Source organism: Coregonus clupeaformis, chromosome 21, assembly GCF_020615455.1.
Source record: "Coregonus clupeaformis isolate EN_2021a chromosome 21, ASM2061545v1, whole genome shotgun sequence".
NCBI lineage: Eukaryota > Metazoa > Chordata > Actinopteri > Salmoniformes > Salmonidae > Coregonus > Coregonus clupeaformis.
This window is the reverse complement of record NC_059212.1, coordinates 33326951-33344014: the sequence shown is the minus strand read 5'-3', so window position 1 is coordinate 33344014 and position 17064 is coordinate 33326951. Positions and strand designations below refer to the sequence as shown.

Sequence of the window (17064 nt, the reverse complement as noted above, 5' to 3'; positions counted from 1 at the left end):
TTAATTTTAGTTGATATGGTATAATGCCCTTTTGCTTCCATTTTGAAGATGAGAGTACTACAGTATATCTTTTTTAATCTGTGATAAGGTGCTCGATTTCTGCTTGCAGAAAAATATTATTTTAGCACCAGCACGTCACAAAGATAACATAATGAATCTGAAGAAAGTAACACTGTCACCATAATGCAATGAATGCTATAGAAGTCAGAAAATAATAGGGCATCTTGTGAATAAAAACAAAGATGGTACATAAACAAGTTGACTTTATTAAGTATTTTGATCCAATAACATTCACTTCAAAGAAGTTCAACAACATACTGTTTGTTACCTTAAGTGGGCAGAGGGGAGACCTCATTGTAGGTCTGAATCCTAACTTGAGATCCATACATTTGACTTAGACTTCCACATAAACCATGCATTGATGGCAATGTGAGATTTGTGTGACTAACTCAACATACCAACCTAGATCAAGTTAAGATTCAGCCCTTAGTGTGTGACATGAAAGCTGTTTTTGGGCCTGTAAACCTTTGGAACTGTAAACACGTTTGGATGTTTGCAGATCAAATATGCTGCCTTCACGGAAGTGCTTAATGAAAGCCAGTGGTTCAGTAACGACTTCAAGTAGACTTCTTCTGTTTTTTCTTCTCTGCCTCCTCTTCCTTCTCTTTCTCTATCTCAGCCACCAGGGTCTCAATTTCTTTGGACTCCAATAACTACATGGAGTAGAAAATACAGCAATTAGCCCATAGACACAAATACATTTGCAAAGCAGTAAATACTAGGACAAGAGACCAAGACCCTAAGAAAAAGAAAACTCCTTGATGAGATTACCTTCAGTGGCTGGTTTCTTCTAATCACAGCAAGTTCAATGTTCTTCCCACCAGACTGAACCACCTGTAGACATAGTTCAAAGGCAAATGTACGCATTGTGATGTCACGAGAGGCTGTGTCCTGGAGGGACGTTACATCCCCCTGAGGTGGCTGCAAACCCAGACAGCTATGGCTCCATCTGCTGGTATGGTCGGGAACTCCACCCCTCTATGGCCAATCTTCCCACGCAGCTGAAACAAATGAGGAGCTGATGAGCTGAAGGTTGGGGGGAAGGGAAGAGACACAGTCTCCAACCTGGGCTCTCTGGAGGACAAGAGTGCTGCACGTCCACTTCCATGAGGAATATAAGGATTTGGAGATACTTACCTTTGGGAAATACTCACCTTTGGATATATGCACCTGTGGAAATACGTGTGGGACATTTGGAAGGACGTTTTGCTGGGTTGGCCACTAGCTGCAACGTGGACTACAGTAAGGCTGGGGAAAAGTTATCTGAGCGAGTGAGAATTATGACTTTGGATGTGGAAGAGACATCCCTGAACTGTTAACCCTTAAAGAGCCACCAGAGAACAGAATTGTGTTATACTTTCGTTAGTTTCCCAAGACCTTTAATAAAATCCTTGTTTTGGTTGAACCTGGTCTCCTTGCACTACTTGAGCAATCCCGCTGAAAGCTGTGTAGCCTCTCGTGACGTCACAGATGGTGGAGAATACAGGCACGCTCAAGCGTTAATAGTGCATGTCAGAGGAGGATACCGAAGGTTTGATCACCCAGTTTTCCAAGTTGGCCGTAGGCTCCCCGCCGACTGAAATGGAGGACATATTGAAAGCCCTTGTTGCTGGCCAGCACGCCCAGATGCAAGCAAACATGGCTCTCTTGGAGGAGCAAAAGAAAGCCAACCTTCTGAAGGCAGAGGAATTGCAGTTGCAGAGACAGAGGGTTGTCCAAAATACCCGCCCAATAAAGGCAAGTGACTTTATATCTAAGATAGGAGCTACCGATGACATTGAGGCATACCTGCATGCATTTGAGGCCACGGCCACTAGGGAAGCCTGGCCCAAGCAACAGTGGGTTGGTCTGTTAGCCCCCCTTTCTAACCGGGGAATCGCTGAATGCTGTCCGGGACCTGGGCCCTGACCAGGTTACTGACTATGATGCCCTGAAGTCTGAGATCCTCAGCAGATATGGACTCACAAAGTTTGGTATGGCCCAGCGCTTTCACGGCTGGACCTTCCAACCAGACCAACCTCCTCGGGCGCAGATGCATGAACTTGTCCGAATCGCAAGGAAATGGCTGGATCCGCGAGAGGAATACAGCAGCGGCGGTGGTGGAGGCCGTTGTGGTGGATCGTTACCTACGCGCCCTGCCTTATGAGGCAAAACGGTTCATCAGTCAACAGGCCTTGACCACGGCTGATCTGACCGTGGAAGCTGTGGAAAAGTACCAGGCCACAGCGGAGATGCTGAATGCTTCCCGAAAAGACCCCAGGAGTGCGGCCCCACCACAAATGGGAAGAACCCGTCCAAAGGACCCCAAGGTCTCGAACCCAGCCACGTCAGGACTTATCCCGGCTCCAGGGGGAGCCAGAAACCAGGCGGGTCCAAGAAGAGTATACCAGGAGGGGGGAAACTCGACAGTGTTACCGGTGTGGGGAGATGGGACATATCTCCTGGCAGTGTGGGAAACCAGCCGAGGAACCTATGCCCACTGCGGAGTCCTCCAGCTCAGCACCCACACACCGTTTGCCTCGCTCTTGGGAGTCGTAGATGGCGGCCCAGATCGACCCCCCCCACCTGCCCGGTAACTGTGAATCACCATGATGTGGAGGCCTTACTGGATTCTGGTAGCCGGGCCACCCTGGTGCGTAAGGATTTGGTGGGCCCAACGTGTCTGACCCCCGGGGAAAGTCCTCCCAGTTTCCTGTGTCCATGGGGACACCAGAGAATACCCCATTACTGAACTTACAATGACCAGCACACGGGGAACCATACACACGACGGCGGGGGTGGTTGATTCCCTCCCCGTCCCTGTCCTAATTGGACGAGACTGCCCAGCCTTTTACCCACTCTGGAGAGAGTCTCAGGAGAGGATAACCCGAGTACCTCGGAAACGGAGAGGCAAGACTCATCCTGGGAAGGCTCCGGTGCAATCCTCCGAGTTACTCACTCCCGCCCGGGCTCTGATAGGGATGGCAGGTGCCCAGACCGACACAGAGACGGAGCTACAGAATCTGGACAAAGAACTGTCTGGTCTGAAGGGGACCGCTGAGAGGTATCGTTTGTTAAAGCAACAGTTAGACATGAAGACAGAAGAGTTAGATATCCTCCAGGCTAAACTCCAACAGAGCTCCTTCCATAAGCAACAGGAGGAGCTGGAGAGGCTGCGCAGGACCATCGAGGAGTGTGAGGAGATCCTGCGCAGTAGTAAGGAGGTCCAGAAGAAGGCAGAGGAGAAGTACAAGGTGTTGGAGAACAAGATGAAGAATGCGGAGGCAGAGAGAGAGAAGGAACTGAAAGCTGCTCAACAGAAGCTAAACTCTGCTAAAACCAAGGCTGATGCGTTCAGTAAGAAACTCAAGGAGAGACAACAGGAGGCTGAGTCCCTGGTCCTAGAGGTGGAGGAGTTGAAGAGAGAGCAGGCTGGCAAGCACCACGGCAATGCGGACGCCCTCTCCCGGCGTGATGCCTTCTTCGCTGCCTTTACCCCGACGAGGACGTCGGTCCCGAGGAGGGGGATGTGTGATGTCACGAGAGGCTGTGTCCTGGAGGGACGTTACATCCCCCTGAGGTGGCTGCAAACCCAGACAGCTATGGCTCCATCTGCTGGTATGGTCGGGAACTCCCACCCCTCTATGGCCAATCTTCCCACGCAGCTGAAACAAATGAGGAGCTGATGAGCTGAAGGTTGGGGGAAGGGAAGAGACACAGTCTCCAACCTGGGCTCTCTGGAGGACAAGAGTGCTGCACGTCCACTTCCATGAGGAATATAAGGATTTGGAGATACTTACCTTTGGGAAATACTCACCTTTGGATATATGCACCTGTGGAAATACGTGTGGGACATTTGGAAGGACGTTTTGCTGGGTTGGCCACTAGCTGCAACGTGGACTACAGTAAGGCTGGGGAAAAGTTATCTGAGCGAGTGAGAATTATGACTTTGGATGTGGAAGAGACATCCCTGAACTGTTAACCCTTAAAGAGCCACCAGAGAACAGAATTGTGTTATACTTTCGTTAGTTTCCCAAGACCTTTAATAAAATCCTTGTTTTGGTTGAACCTGGTCTCCTTGCACTACTTGAGCAATCCCGCTGAAAGCTGTGTAGCCTCTCGTGACGTCACAGCATATAAATATGCCTGATGGCTTTCAGGTGCAAACCTATGCTGAATTGCAAATTGACCCCCTTCCCTTGCCCCTAGACAATGTATGTAACATCCAGAATTCCTGTAGGTATAAATAATATGCTAATTGTGTAGCTCTATCTTGCCCTCTAATTGGCTAGGTGGCATTTTTGCCATACTGGATATACCAATTCAATTGCCTCAGATCTAGAAGTGCCTAAGGAGTAGGGGTTAGGGGTCAGTTTGGAATTTGACCTCACCTCAAGCAAGGCTTTGATGGCCAGCTTTATCGCCTCATTGTCAGTGGCGATGGCTTCGTCTGTGTAGTTCTTCTCCAGGAACTCCCTCACTGTCTTAGCACTACGGCCAATCGCATTTGCCTGAACAAAGGGATGGGAAACAAATCAGTACCTCAGTATTTCTAAACAATAAAAGAAAAACAATTTAAAAATACACCTCAAAAGGAAAATGTTGTTCTCCTACTAATGTTGATTTAAAAAAACAGACCTGAACATTTAGGATAAGAAATGTTCAAATTTTTGCTACGATACACTTCAGGCACACTAGTTATAGACACTATAGCTGTGAAGAAAGTTAAACATATTTGGCTGTGGAGAAAGGTAAGGAATCTTTGTTGATTGGCTGACCTTCCATGCATGGTATGTTCCAGAGGGGTCAGTCTGATAGAGCCTGGGGGTCCCATCACAGTCAAAACCCACGATCAAGGCAGAAATGCCAAACGGTCTGCGTCCATTGCTCTGAGTGTAGCGCTACAGAATTAAAATATCAAAACCGGTTATGAACACAAAACTGACCTTCAAAGACCATTCAGTCAGGCATCATCTGAACTGGGGGGGGGTTATGTAGTTAGTAATTAGAGATCAAATATCCACACAAACATATTTTTCATTTCCTCTTTGCTTCACCTCATCAAAATACAAGTCCCACATAAGCTACTGCTTTCTGGCACACATGCATGGGGTTTTTATTATTATTCTCATGGGTGGCAATAGAGCCCCACAGTGAAGTTGTCATAATACCCATAAAACCTAGCGGTCAAACAGAGAAATTATTCCAATCGGTTTTCCACCATTCATGTTTCCCATAGGGGATTTTAGAAACACTTAAAGTAAGGGCTGTGTTTCGTCTAGGCTTACCCTGGCGTGAGTTTTGATAACCATGTAAATCTTTCTCGGACAAGGTGACTTATCAATATATTCAGCTCTATTTACTCTCAGATTCAAAAATGCTAATTAGCATCAAAGTAGACATCATGCAAGACTACAAATCCCTGCAAGATCCTAGATGACACCTTTGCTAACAGGTTGTGTCAATTTAAAACTTGCTCAAGACAGTTCACAGAATTGTCAATTTAAAGAAATGTAGCCAATTTATATATTACTAAATTTGGCTAACATTAGATAGTTAATCCAGAGATTATTACCTTTGCCTCGATTCGGCAGCCTCGTCCAGATCATCATGGCATTTGTAGTTCTTCATGATAGCTATATTAGCAGCTAATTAGCATTTCATTTTGGGGGGGTAAATACAGGCAAATATATTGATAAAAGTCACCTTGTCCTAAAGACATTTACTCGGTTATCACAATGTCATGCCAGGGTAAGCCTACACGAAAATAGCCCTAATTTTAATTTTCTAAAATTCTCTATGGGGAAAAATGTATGGTGGAAAAACGATTGGAACCATTTCCTTGTTTGACCTCTAGGTTTTGTGGGTATTATGACTCATACTGTGGTACTCTATGCAAAGCCGTTAGGGGCTGTTTGTTCTTAGTTCGAGGGACGGGGCCTACCTGTTTAAGTATGGCGATGTAGGCTATCCTACCTGTTTCAGGGTGGCGATGTGTCGTGTGATGTACTCCACGGTCACTGGGTCCTCCACAGTGAGCCTGTGACTCTGGCACTCCACACGAGCTCTGTTGATCACGATGCGGGCATCTGCTGTCAGACCTGACAGACAGCTAGTTAAATAAGATCAAACCTTCCAGCTGGTTTCAATTTCAAGCAAATTAATGAAGTTTATAGGTACCTGCGAATGCCATACAGACATGGTCGTCTAGGGCGCATATTTTGCGGACTGTTCTTTCCTCTTGTAGCTTGGCCACGGACTTCTTCTCAACTCCAAGGACAACAATGTCTTTGCCCCTGATGCCCACCTAATGTTATAGGAATAAATGGGGAAATTAAACAGTCAGCTAGCTATTTAAACAAACAGTGCATGCGCTCTGTGACAGTTAGCTAGCGAGCTTTGCTAAGTAACTGTTAGCTTGCTAGCTAAGTAATCACACTGAAATTATTATGCAAGCAAACATATTCCATATAATAGCATTCAATTATAGAACATGATAGTTAGCTATCTAGTAGTTGCTAGTAAATTGAGTTAGCTAGCTATAGCTATCAATTTGGGATGTCACTAGTTACCACAGCCACAAGGTCATAAAACCCACCTATTTTGACCATTTCACATCTTTAAGGGTAGGAAGCATGAGTTTTACTCACCAAAGTAACAACAGTGTGGTCAAAGACTTAGTAACTTAGTTGTAGTCATGATCTGTTTACCTATAACTACAACCATACAGGTGCAGCTCAATAAATTAGAATATTGTGGAAAAGTTAAGTCATTTCAATAATTCAATTGACAAAGTGAAACTCATATTGTGGATTAATTACACAAAAAGTGAAATAGTTCAAGCCTGTATTTGTTTTAATCTTGATGATTACGGCTTACAGCTCATGAAAACCCCAAATTCAGTATCTCAGAAAATTAGAATATGACATAAGACCAGTGAAAAAATGAAATTTAATACAGACATGTCGGCCGTCTGAAAAGTATGTTCTTGTACATGCAGTCAGTACTTGGTTGGGGCTCCTTTTGCATGAATCACTGTATCTATGCGGCGTGGCATGGAGTCGATCAGCCTGTGGCACTGCTGAGGTATTATGGAAGCCCAGGTTGCTTCGATAGCGGCCTTCAGCTCGTCTGCATTGTTGGGTCTCGTGTCTCTCATCTACCTCTTGACAATACCCCATCAATTCTCTATGGGGTTCAGATCAGGCGAGTTTGCTGGCCAATCAAGCACAGTAATCCCATGGTCATTGAACCAGGTATTGGTACCTTTGGCAGTGTGGGCAGGTGCCAAGTCCTGCTGGAAAATGAAATCAGCATCTCCATAAAGCTTGTCAGCAGAAGGAAGCATGAAGTACTCTAACATTTCCTGGTAGACGGCTGAGTTGACTTTGGACTTGATGAAACACAGTGGACCAACACCAGAAGATGACATGGCTCCCCAAATCATCACTGACTGTGGAAACTTCACACTGGACTTCAAGCAACTTGGATTCTGTGCCTCTCCACTCTTCCTCCAGACTCTGGGACCTTGATTGCCAAATGAAATGCAAAATTTACTTTCATCTGAAAAGAGGACTTTGGACCACTGAGCGATAGACCAGTTATTTTTCTCCTTAGCCCAGGTAAGACGCTTCTGACGTTGCCTCTGGTTCAGGAGTGGCTTGACACGAGGAATGCGACAGTTGTAGACCATTTCCTGGATACGTCTGTGCGTGGTGGCTCTTGATGCACTGCCTCCTGCCTCAGTCCACTCCTTGTGAAGCTCCCCCACATTTTTGAATGGCCTTTGCTTGACAATCCTCAAGGCTCCGGTTATCCCTGTTGCTTGTGCACCTTTTCCTACCACACTTCTTCCTTCCACTCGATTTACCATGAATATGCTTGGATACAGCACTCTGTGAACAGCCAGCTTCTTTAGCAATGATCTTTTGAGGCTTTCCCTCCTTGTGGAGGGTGTTGATGACTGTCTTCTGCACAACTGTCAAGTCAGCAGTCTTCCCCATGATTGTGAAGCCTACTGAACTGGACTGAGATACCATTTAAAGGCTCAGGAAACCTTTGCAGGTGTTTTGAGTTAGTTCGCTGATTAGAGTGTGACACCTTGAGTCTACAATATTAAACTTTTTCACAATATTCTAATTTTCTGAGATACTGAATTTGGGGTTTTCATGAGCTGTAAGCCGTAACCATCAAGATTAAAACAAATATAGCCTTGAACTATTTCAATTTTTGTGTAATTAATCCACGATATGAGTTTCACTTTGTCAATTGAATTATTGAAATTACTTAACTTTTCCACAATATTCTAATTTATTGAGCTGCACTTGTAGTTACGTTTTAGCGTTTTTACATATTTATTAACTTATTTCAAGATATCTTCGTAACTACCCACAATGCACTATTTCTCACCGTCATACGGCGACCCGGTGCTAGATCCAGCTGGTTAACGTTAGCTACTAGCCATGCTAGCATGTAATTACATTCCAAACCAAGTATTGGAGCTGGTGAGCTAATATGTACATCCATAAACAAGAAAAATTCATGCGAAAAACTGCAACGCCTCTTCTCCTGTGCATTTGGTAGTGGTATTCAAGTGAGCGTTGTAGTAGTTTTCCGTCATTTGTAGCCAGTTACTCCTTACTTGCAGTGCAGTGCAAGTAAGGAGTAACGACTCATTTGTTGCCCAAAAACGAGACGCAAACTTTGATGTCGGAACCATTTGAAGTGAGTAGATTGGAGTATGGGAACCGTGCGCACATCTACTGTATGCGGTGCTCATTTCACCCAGGACTTTGACGGCTTACTATAACCAGTGGAAGGCAGGATTCAGAATGAGACTGACTGAAACCAGGTGCTGTGCCGACGTTGATTGTGAAGCCTGCAACCATTATTTCCTACCGACCTACCAGTACATTGCGAGACAGCCTACAAGGGGGAGGTGAGGGCCTGGCAGAGTGGTGCCAGGAAAATAACCTCTCCCTCAACATCAACTAAACAAAGGAGCTGATCGTGGACTTCAGGAGACAGCAGAGGGAGCACGCCCCCATCCACATCGACAGGCCGCAGTGGAGAAGGTGAAAAGCTACAAGTTCCTCGGTGTACACATCACTGACAATCTGAAAAGGTCCACCCACACAGACAGTGTGGTGAAGAAGGTGCAACAGCACTTGTTCAACCTCAGGAGACTGAAGAAACTTGGCCCCTAAGACCCTCAAAAACGTTTACAGATGCATCATTGAGAGCATCCTGTCAGACTTTATCACCGCCCGAGAGACTGAAAAACAGCTTCTATCTCAAAGCCATCAGACTGTTAAATAGCCATCACTAGCCAGCCTCCACCCAGTACCCTACCCTGAACTTAGTCACTGTCACTAGCCGGCTACCATCCGGTTACTCATCCCTGCACATTAGAGGCTGCTGCCCTATGTACATACAGTGAGGGAAAAAAGTATTTGATCCCCTGCTGATTTTGTACGTTTGCCCACTGACAAAGAAATGATCAGTCTATAATTTTAATGGTAGGTTTATTTGAACAGTGAGAGACAGAATTTAAAAAAAATCCAGAAAAATGCATGTCAAAAATGTTATAAATTGATTTGCATTTTAATGAGGGAAATAAGTATTTGACCCCTCTGCAAAACATGACTTAGTACTTGGTGGCAAAACCCTTGTTGGCAATCACAGAGGTCAGACATTTCTTGTAGTTGGCCACCAGGTTTGCACACATCTCAGGAGGGATTTTGTCCCACTCCTCTTTGCAGATCTTCTCCAAGTCATTCAAGGTTTCGAGGCTGACGTTTGGCAACTCGAACCTTCAGCTCCCTCCACAGATTTTCTATGGGATTAAGGTCTGGAGACTGTCTAGGCCACTCCAGGACCTTAATGTGCTTCTTCTTGAGCCACTCCTTTGTTGCCTTGGCCGTGTGTTTTGGGTCATTGTCATGCTGGAATACCCATCCACAACCCATTTTCAATGCCCTGGCTGAGGGAAGGAGGTTCTCACCCAAGATTTGACGTTACATGGCCCCGTCCATCGTCCCTTTTGATGCGGTGAAGTTGTCCTGTCCCCTTAGCAGAAAAACACCCCCAAAGCATAATGTTTCCACCTCCATGTTTGACGGTGGGGATGGTGTTCCTGGGGTCATAGGCAGCATTCCTCCTCCTCCAAACACGTCGAGTTGAGTTGATGCCAAAGAGCTTAATTTTGGTCTCATCTGACCACAACACTTTCACCCAGTTCTCCTCTGAATCATTCAGATGCTCATTGGCAAACTTCAGACGGGCATGTATATGTGCTTTCTTGAGCAGGGGGACCTTGCGGGCGCTGCAGGATTTCAGTCCTTCACGGCGTAGTGTGTTACCAATTGTTTTCTTGGTGACTATGGTCCCAGCTGCCTTGAGATCATTGACAAGATCCTCCCGTGTAGTTCTGGGCTGATTCCTCACCGTTCTCATGATCATTGCAACTCCACGAGGGCCAAGAAACACGAGCAATTGACATTAGACCAGTGGAAATCCAACCTCCGTGTCTTTGTGAGACGCAGAGTAGGTGAAGGTTTTATCTCTGCATGTGTGATTCCCACCGTGAAGTATGGAGGAGGAGATGTAATGGTGCATTGCTGGTGACACGGTCTGTGATTTATTTAGAATTCAAGGCACGGCACACTTAACCAGCATGGCTACAACATTCTGCAGCGATACGCCATCCCATCTGGTTTGCGCTTAGTGGGACTATCATTTGTTTTTCAACAGGACAATGGCCTGAAACACACTTCCAGGCTGTGTAAGGGCTATTTGACCAAGGAGAGTGATGGAGTGCTGCATCAGATGACCTGGCCTCCACAATCCCCTGACCTCAACCCAATTGAGATGGTTTGGGGATGAGTCGGACTGTAGAGTGAAGGAAAAGCAGCCAACAAGTGCTCAGCATGTGGGAACTCATTCAAGACTGTTGGACAAGCATTCTAGGTGAAGCTGGTTGAGAGAATGCCAAGAGTGTACAAAGCTGTCATCAAGGCAAAGGGTGGCTATTTGAAGAATCTCAAATATGAAATATATTTAGATTTGTTTAACACATTTTTGGTTACTACATGATTCCATGTGTTATTTCATAGTTCTGTCTTCACTATTATTCCACAATGTAGAACATAGTCAAAATAAAGACAAACCCTGGAATGAGTAGGTGTGTCAACTTTTGACTGGTCCTGTATATATAATTTTGTATTACTCCGGACTCCGACATTGCTCGTCCTCATATAATTCTATAATTCTTAATTCCATTATTTTCCTTTTAGATTTGTTTGTATTGCTGTGCATTGTTAGATATTACTGCACTGTTGGAGCTAGGAACATAAGCATTTCGCTACACCTGCAATAACATCTGCTAAATGTGTATGCGACCAATAAAATTTGATTTGGAGATAAACCGGGTACATTCAATGTGAATTTACCTCATTATCGCTATTGGATTAGCTAGCTGACTCTCCCTCTGAAGGAGTCTCCTTGGCTCTTTGACTTTGGTAACTAACTCAGCCGTCAATCGGTAAGTCCCTGCTCTCCACTTTATATCTGCTGGCTTTTTTTGTTGTTGTGTTCTGTTGGTTCCTGCCTGTGTTAGACTAGTTGTTCTCTGTCTTACTAAACTCAGCAAAAAAAGAAATGTCCTCTCACTGTCAACTGCGTTTATTTTCAGCAAACCTAACATGTGTAACTATTTGTATGAACATAACAAGAATCAACAACTGAGCGATAAACTGAACAAGTTCCACAGACATGTGACTAACAGAAATGGAATAATGTGTCCCTGAACAAAGGGGGGGGGGGTCAAAATCAAAAGTAACAGTCAGTATCTGGTGTGGCCACCAGCTGCATTAAGTACTGCAGTGCATCTCCTCCACATGGACTGCACCAGATTTGCCAGTTCTTGCTGTGAGATGTTACCCCACTCTTCCATCAAGGCACCTGCAAGTTCACAGACATTTCTGGGGGGAATGGCCCTAGCCCTCAACCTCCAATCCAACAGGTCCCAGACGTGCTCAATGGGATTGAGATCCGGGCTCTTCGCTGGCCATGGCAGAACACTGACATTCCTGTCTTGCAGGAAATCACGCACAGAACGAGCAGTATGGCTGGTGGCATTGTCATACTGGAGGGTCATGTCAGGATGAGCCTGCAGGAAGGGTACCACATGAGGGAGGAGGATGTCTTCCCTGTAACGCACAGCGTTGAGATTGCCTGCAATGACAAGCTCAGTCCGATGATGCTGTGACACACCGCCCCAGACCATGACAGACCTTCCACCTCCAAATTGATCCCACTCCAGAGTACAGGCCTCGGTGTAACGCTCATTCCTTCGACGATAAACGCGAATCTGACCATCACCCCTGGTGAGACAAAACCGCGACTCATCAGTGAAGAGCACTTTTTGCCAGACGGTGGGTTTGTGCCCATAGGCGTCGTTGTTGCTGGTGATGTCTGGTGAGGACCTGCCTTACAACAGGCCTACAAGCCCTCAGTCCAGCCTCTCTCAGCCTATTGCGGACAGTCTGAGCACTGATGGAGGGATTGTGCATTCCTGGTGTAACTCAGGCAGTTGTTGTTGCCATCCTGTACCTGTCCCGCAGGTGTGATTTTCGGATGTACCGATCCTGTGCAGGTGTTGTTACACGTGGTCTGCCACTGTGAGGACGATCAGCTATCCGTCCTGTCTCCCTGTAGCGCTGTCTTAGGCGTCTGACAGTACGGACATTGCAATTGATTGCCCTGGCCACATCTGCAGTCCTCATGTCTCCTTGCAGCATGCCTAAGGCACGTTCACGCATATGAGCAGGGACCCTGGGCATCTTTATTTTGGTGTTTTTCAGAGTCAGTAGAAAGGCCTCTTTAGTGTCCTAAGTTTTCATAACTGTGACCTTAATTGCCTACTGGTCTGTAAACTGTCTTAACCACATTAATTGTTTATGCTTCATTGAATAAGCATGGGAAACAGTGTTTAAACCCTTTACAATTAAGATCTGTGAAGTTATTTGGATTTTTTTAATTATCTTTGAAAGACAGGGTCCTGAAAAAGGGACGTTTCTTTTTTTGCTGAGTTTACTTAGCTATATTGACCGTGGTGGTTGGCTAGCTAGGCTAGTTCTGGTTAGCTAGCAGGCTAAATGACTGCATATACTGGTAATATTATTTGATAACTGTTTAGATGGCGTTATAATGTCCAACACTTTGGTTTACTTTAATGTAGCTGTAATCTAGGTGTTGATAGCAACCGGCTGACTCACGTAGTACTACCGTTAGCAGGCTAGTAGGGCTAACCTTAGCAGGCTAGTTGACTAGCAACCTTGCAAGCTGATTTGTAACAACTTCATAAAGTATTTGCTTGTAAATTGGCTGAAATTTTAATTTCAACCAGTAGTCATGAGCAAGCCAGTAGTCATCATGCAAACGATTTGGTTTAATTTGAAATTATTTGTGTTGGAATTTTGATTATATGGAATAGGCTGGGTTGCCAGTCCTCTATATTAGGTCACATCCCGCAAATGTTATTTCCAGCATGATTTCTTCAGATCAGTTTTATTTAATAACTCCAAAAATAGAAAAGTGAGGTGTAACTTTGTATTGGGACTATTTCAAGCGTATTCTAATGCAAATCTGTGGTTAAGTTTGTTACCTACCCTTAACAAATCTGATTTTAAACCTAACTAACCTTATGCATAACCTTAAATTATGACTAAAAAGCACATTTTTGTTTTCATGAATTTTTATAATATAGCCAATTTTGACTGTGGCTGTGGTCACTAGTGGAAACCATCAATTTGCTCCTTCATCACCGTCACAAAAAGTTATCGTTAGCTAAGTGACACAGCTAACAGCTGCTTATCAGCTTCATAAACTTACAGCGGTGGAGCCTTTCTTCACAGCCTCTTGTGCATATTCCACCTGAAAAAGGTGACCGTCAGGAGAAAACACAGTGATCGCCCTATCATATCTTGCTGCCATTATGTTGTTGCTAGAAACAAATGCAGTGAAATTTTGAAAAAGTGTAACTACTCAGCTAGTGAATGTTTGCTAGCCAGTTTCTCGTGTGTGCAATCACAGCGCGCATGCGCTTGAACTCTGAACTTGGACGATTTCAATTATGAGCGTTTCCCTAAGAAAATACCCATCATTAAAAATGATCCAAGTGCAACATTTTATTTCACTCTCCATAACTCCAACATATTTCATAAGTGTGGTTCGGGACCATTGTAAGGGGTTGATACAGACATTTTCAGCGCTGTTTGGTCCCTTTCCGGAGCATTGTATTTTCCAATCCCCTGGGTTGATTTTGATTATTCCACTACTAGAAAGGGGTTGAACATATTGTATTGTTTTTATACGTCTTAATATAACGTCTTAATAATATCTCACAAAGATAAATATGTTAATGGTATTTAATCGTTGACCCCTCTAATGGACTCGCTACTACGTTACAGAATAGCGTCCTATTCTATTACCGTTCTCCTAGAAGCAGGATATTATGCTGGCAGCGCGATCGCGGATAATTTGTTTCAAAATAAGATTTGCCCTGCAAAGACATACTAAACTAGGAATATCGATTTGTTTTTGCACTCCAGTGCAGTACAACTGTTTTTCGCAGCATTGCAACGCTTTGAAAAAAATGTATTCATAATTTGAGGTATTTTGTTTTAAATTTTATAATATTATTTATACCAGCATTTATTTTGAAAGTTTACACATACTGGTATGTTAAAAGCTATTGTGTACGCTATATATTTAAAGAAATACACTTAATAAAATACAGATATACATTATTTGAATTATTCAGTCTGCATAACTTAAATGGGTCTCTTGTGCTGGGCAACTAGTTTAATACAGAGTACTGGTGACTCCTTACTCCACCCACTCCATTCACTGCAATACATGGCATATGGGATACTTATTGGCTTGTAAATAACTTTTCTACCTGTCTCAGCTAAAGTTGGGTGGGAAATACTCAGTAGGGTCTCTACTGACCAAATATGGTCCTGAAATCAATACACGCTCTACAAAAAGAAAGAAACACAATAGCCTAACGTTTTTATCAAAATGAAATCTAATGTATTTACAAGTTAAATGTAATGAATATTAACCAGGCCACAGTATAATCTCGCTTTCTGAACAGCAATGCCTTTATTTTTTATTTTTTACAAGTTGTAGGCTGATATGTGCTTCTTATCTGTCAAGGTTAGCAGTATACAGTAAAGGCATATTAACTAGTTTAAAAAAAAGTATAACATAGACAAGATTATTTATAAACTAGATTGTCATGATTATCGATCAAGGTCAGCAAAGCCACTTTTTGTAGAGTTTAAAATGCATTACAAGAGACAACAAGGCTGACGGTACAAAGTATAATCAAGCTTTCAGAACAAATATGCCGTTATCGGCCTCTGTGTTGCTTTTCTATCAAGGTTAGCAGTATACTGTAAAGGCCTATTAACCACGTTTTCAAAGCCAATAACAGAGATAAGATTGAACGATAATCATCACGGCTCTGTATTATCTATCAAGGTCAGCAAGTTTAAAATAGTTTAAAATGTATTATGTAGTAATTTTCTCTCTGATTACTCATATAAAACATACTCTTGCATGCCATTGTGACAACTTATTCGCGTTGCACTCTAATACGACTGCTTTAGAGAATAAGCACACAAACATCACAACTACTACCGTCTGACTGTTTTCTAAAATGGGGGCACCTATGAGAAAATCATAGTTTAGTGTCACATCCACCACCAATCCATGCATTGCCAGATACTGTAATGCCAGGTATTTATATGAAGTGGAAGTAGTGCATCCTTTAATTCTCATTCATACTGGTTTAAGGAATCCATCATTTTAAGATTTGATGTAATGCATTTACTGCAACTAACTATATGTTGCATATCTATGGATATAACTGTCCAATGTGACTTTTAAGTTCACAGGCACTATCACATGCTCAAAACACCACCAATTGTGCACCGTTCCAGGCACATTTGGCATAACCTCTTTGCTGTCACAAAACAGACTGTAATTCCTGACTCTCAAAATACGCAGGGGACATTAACACAAATTGTTCCTTCGGATGTGACTTAAAAAGATCATTGTATCTGTCAATTATTCGGTCACGTGTCATTGCTTAATATGTTATAATCCTCTTTAGTAAGTGGAAATGGAAGAGTTTTGGTTGTCTTTGGAATTTAAGCTTTGACCCAGATGAGTCATTCTTTGTGGATTTGTCAGAGAACAGATGACTTTTGTCTTTCTGAAGAAAATGTAGTTCTTTTTCACTGTGTTTCTTTTTGTATGATACCAAATAGAACACAGCTTGCTTCAGGAATTGTTGGACCTTCTCTAAGGTAAAGCCCACAGTTGATTTTGATACTTGAGTGCAGTCAACATACCAGAGCTTTCCATGTAGTGTGTACGATTTCCCAAATTGATAATGATCTGAAAATGCTATAATACTAGATAATTCAAAGAGGTGTATGTTATATATGCAGGATATTTTATTTGTCAGGCAAAGCGATTGACCTGATGCATGTTTTGGCATGTCAAGGCTGGTCTAGGGCTGATTGAAATGTGTAAAGGTGAAACCATTACCATCACCATTAGGTTAATCTAGGTCGTTAACAGATATGCCAGTACATCATTGTTTACATGGTGTCTTTGTCTTTGTTTACTGATATTTACAACTGATATTCAACACAACAACAGTACATTAATGCATTGTTTTGGAATTAGTATAATATGCAGGACTAAATGCATATGTCTATAACACAGTCCCCCTCCAAAACTAAGCATATTTGGTTATTTCCCACCTCACTTTAGCTGAGACAGGTAGAAAAGTTCTCACTACAGCTCAATATTCTCAACATACCAGGGTCAGCATTGTATTTTTGTATTATTGGTCTTTAAAATGGCACAATAAAAGTGGCCATTGATAAAAATGAAATGTCATTTAAATTGGTTATTCACATTCCAATGTTTTGAAATGCGGGCTTT

At 43.4% G+C, this 17064-nt stretch overlaps 1 protein-coding gene across 1 annotated transcript; it reads right to left on the bottom strand.

Annotated features, from left to right (window-relative positions):
* Positions 1-246: 246 nt before the first annotated feature.
* On the bottom strand, positions 247-14144 carry LOC121534645 (proteasome subunit alpha type-7). Its single transcript, XM_041841224.1, has 7 exons — positions 13933-14144; positions 6220-6346; positions 6016-6140; positions 4818-4940; positions 4431-4550; positions 832-894; positions 247-713 (listed from the first exon to the last, which is right to left on the bottom strand). The coding sequence occupies exons 1-7, from the start codon at positions 14032-14034 to the stop codon at positions 618-620; spliced, it is 756 nt and encodes a 251-aa protein (XP_041697158.1). The 5' UTR covers positions 14035-14144; the 3' UTR covers positions 247-617.
* Positions 14145-17064: the final 2920 nt, after the last annotated feature.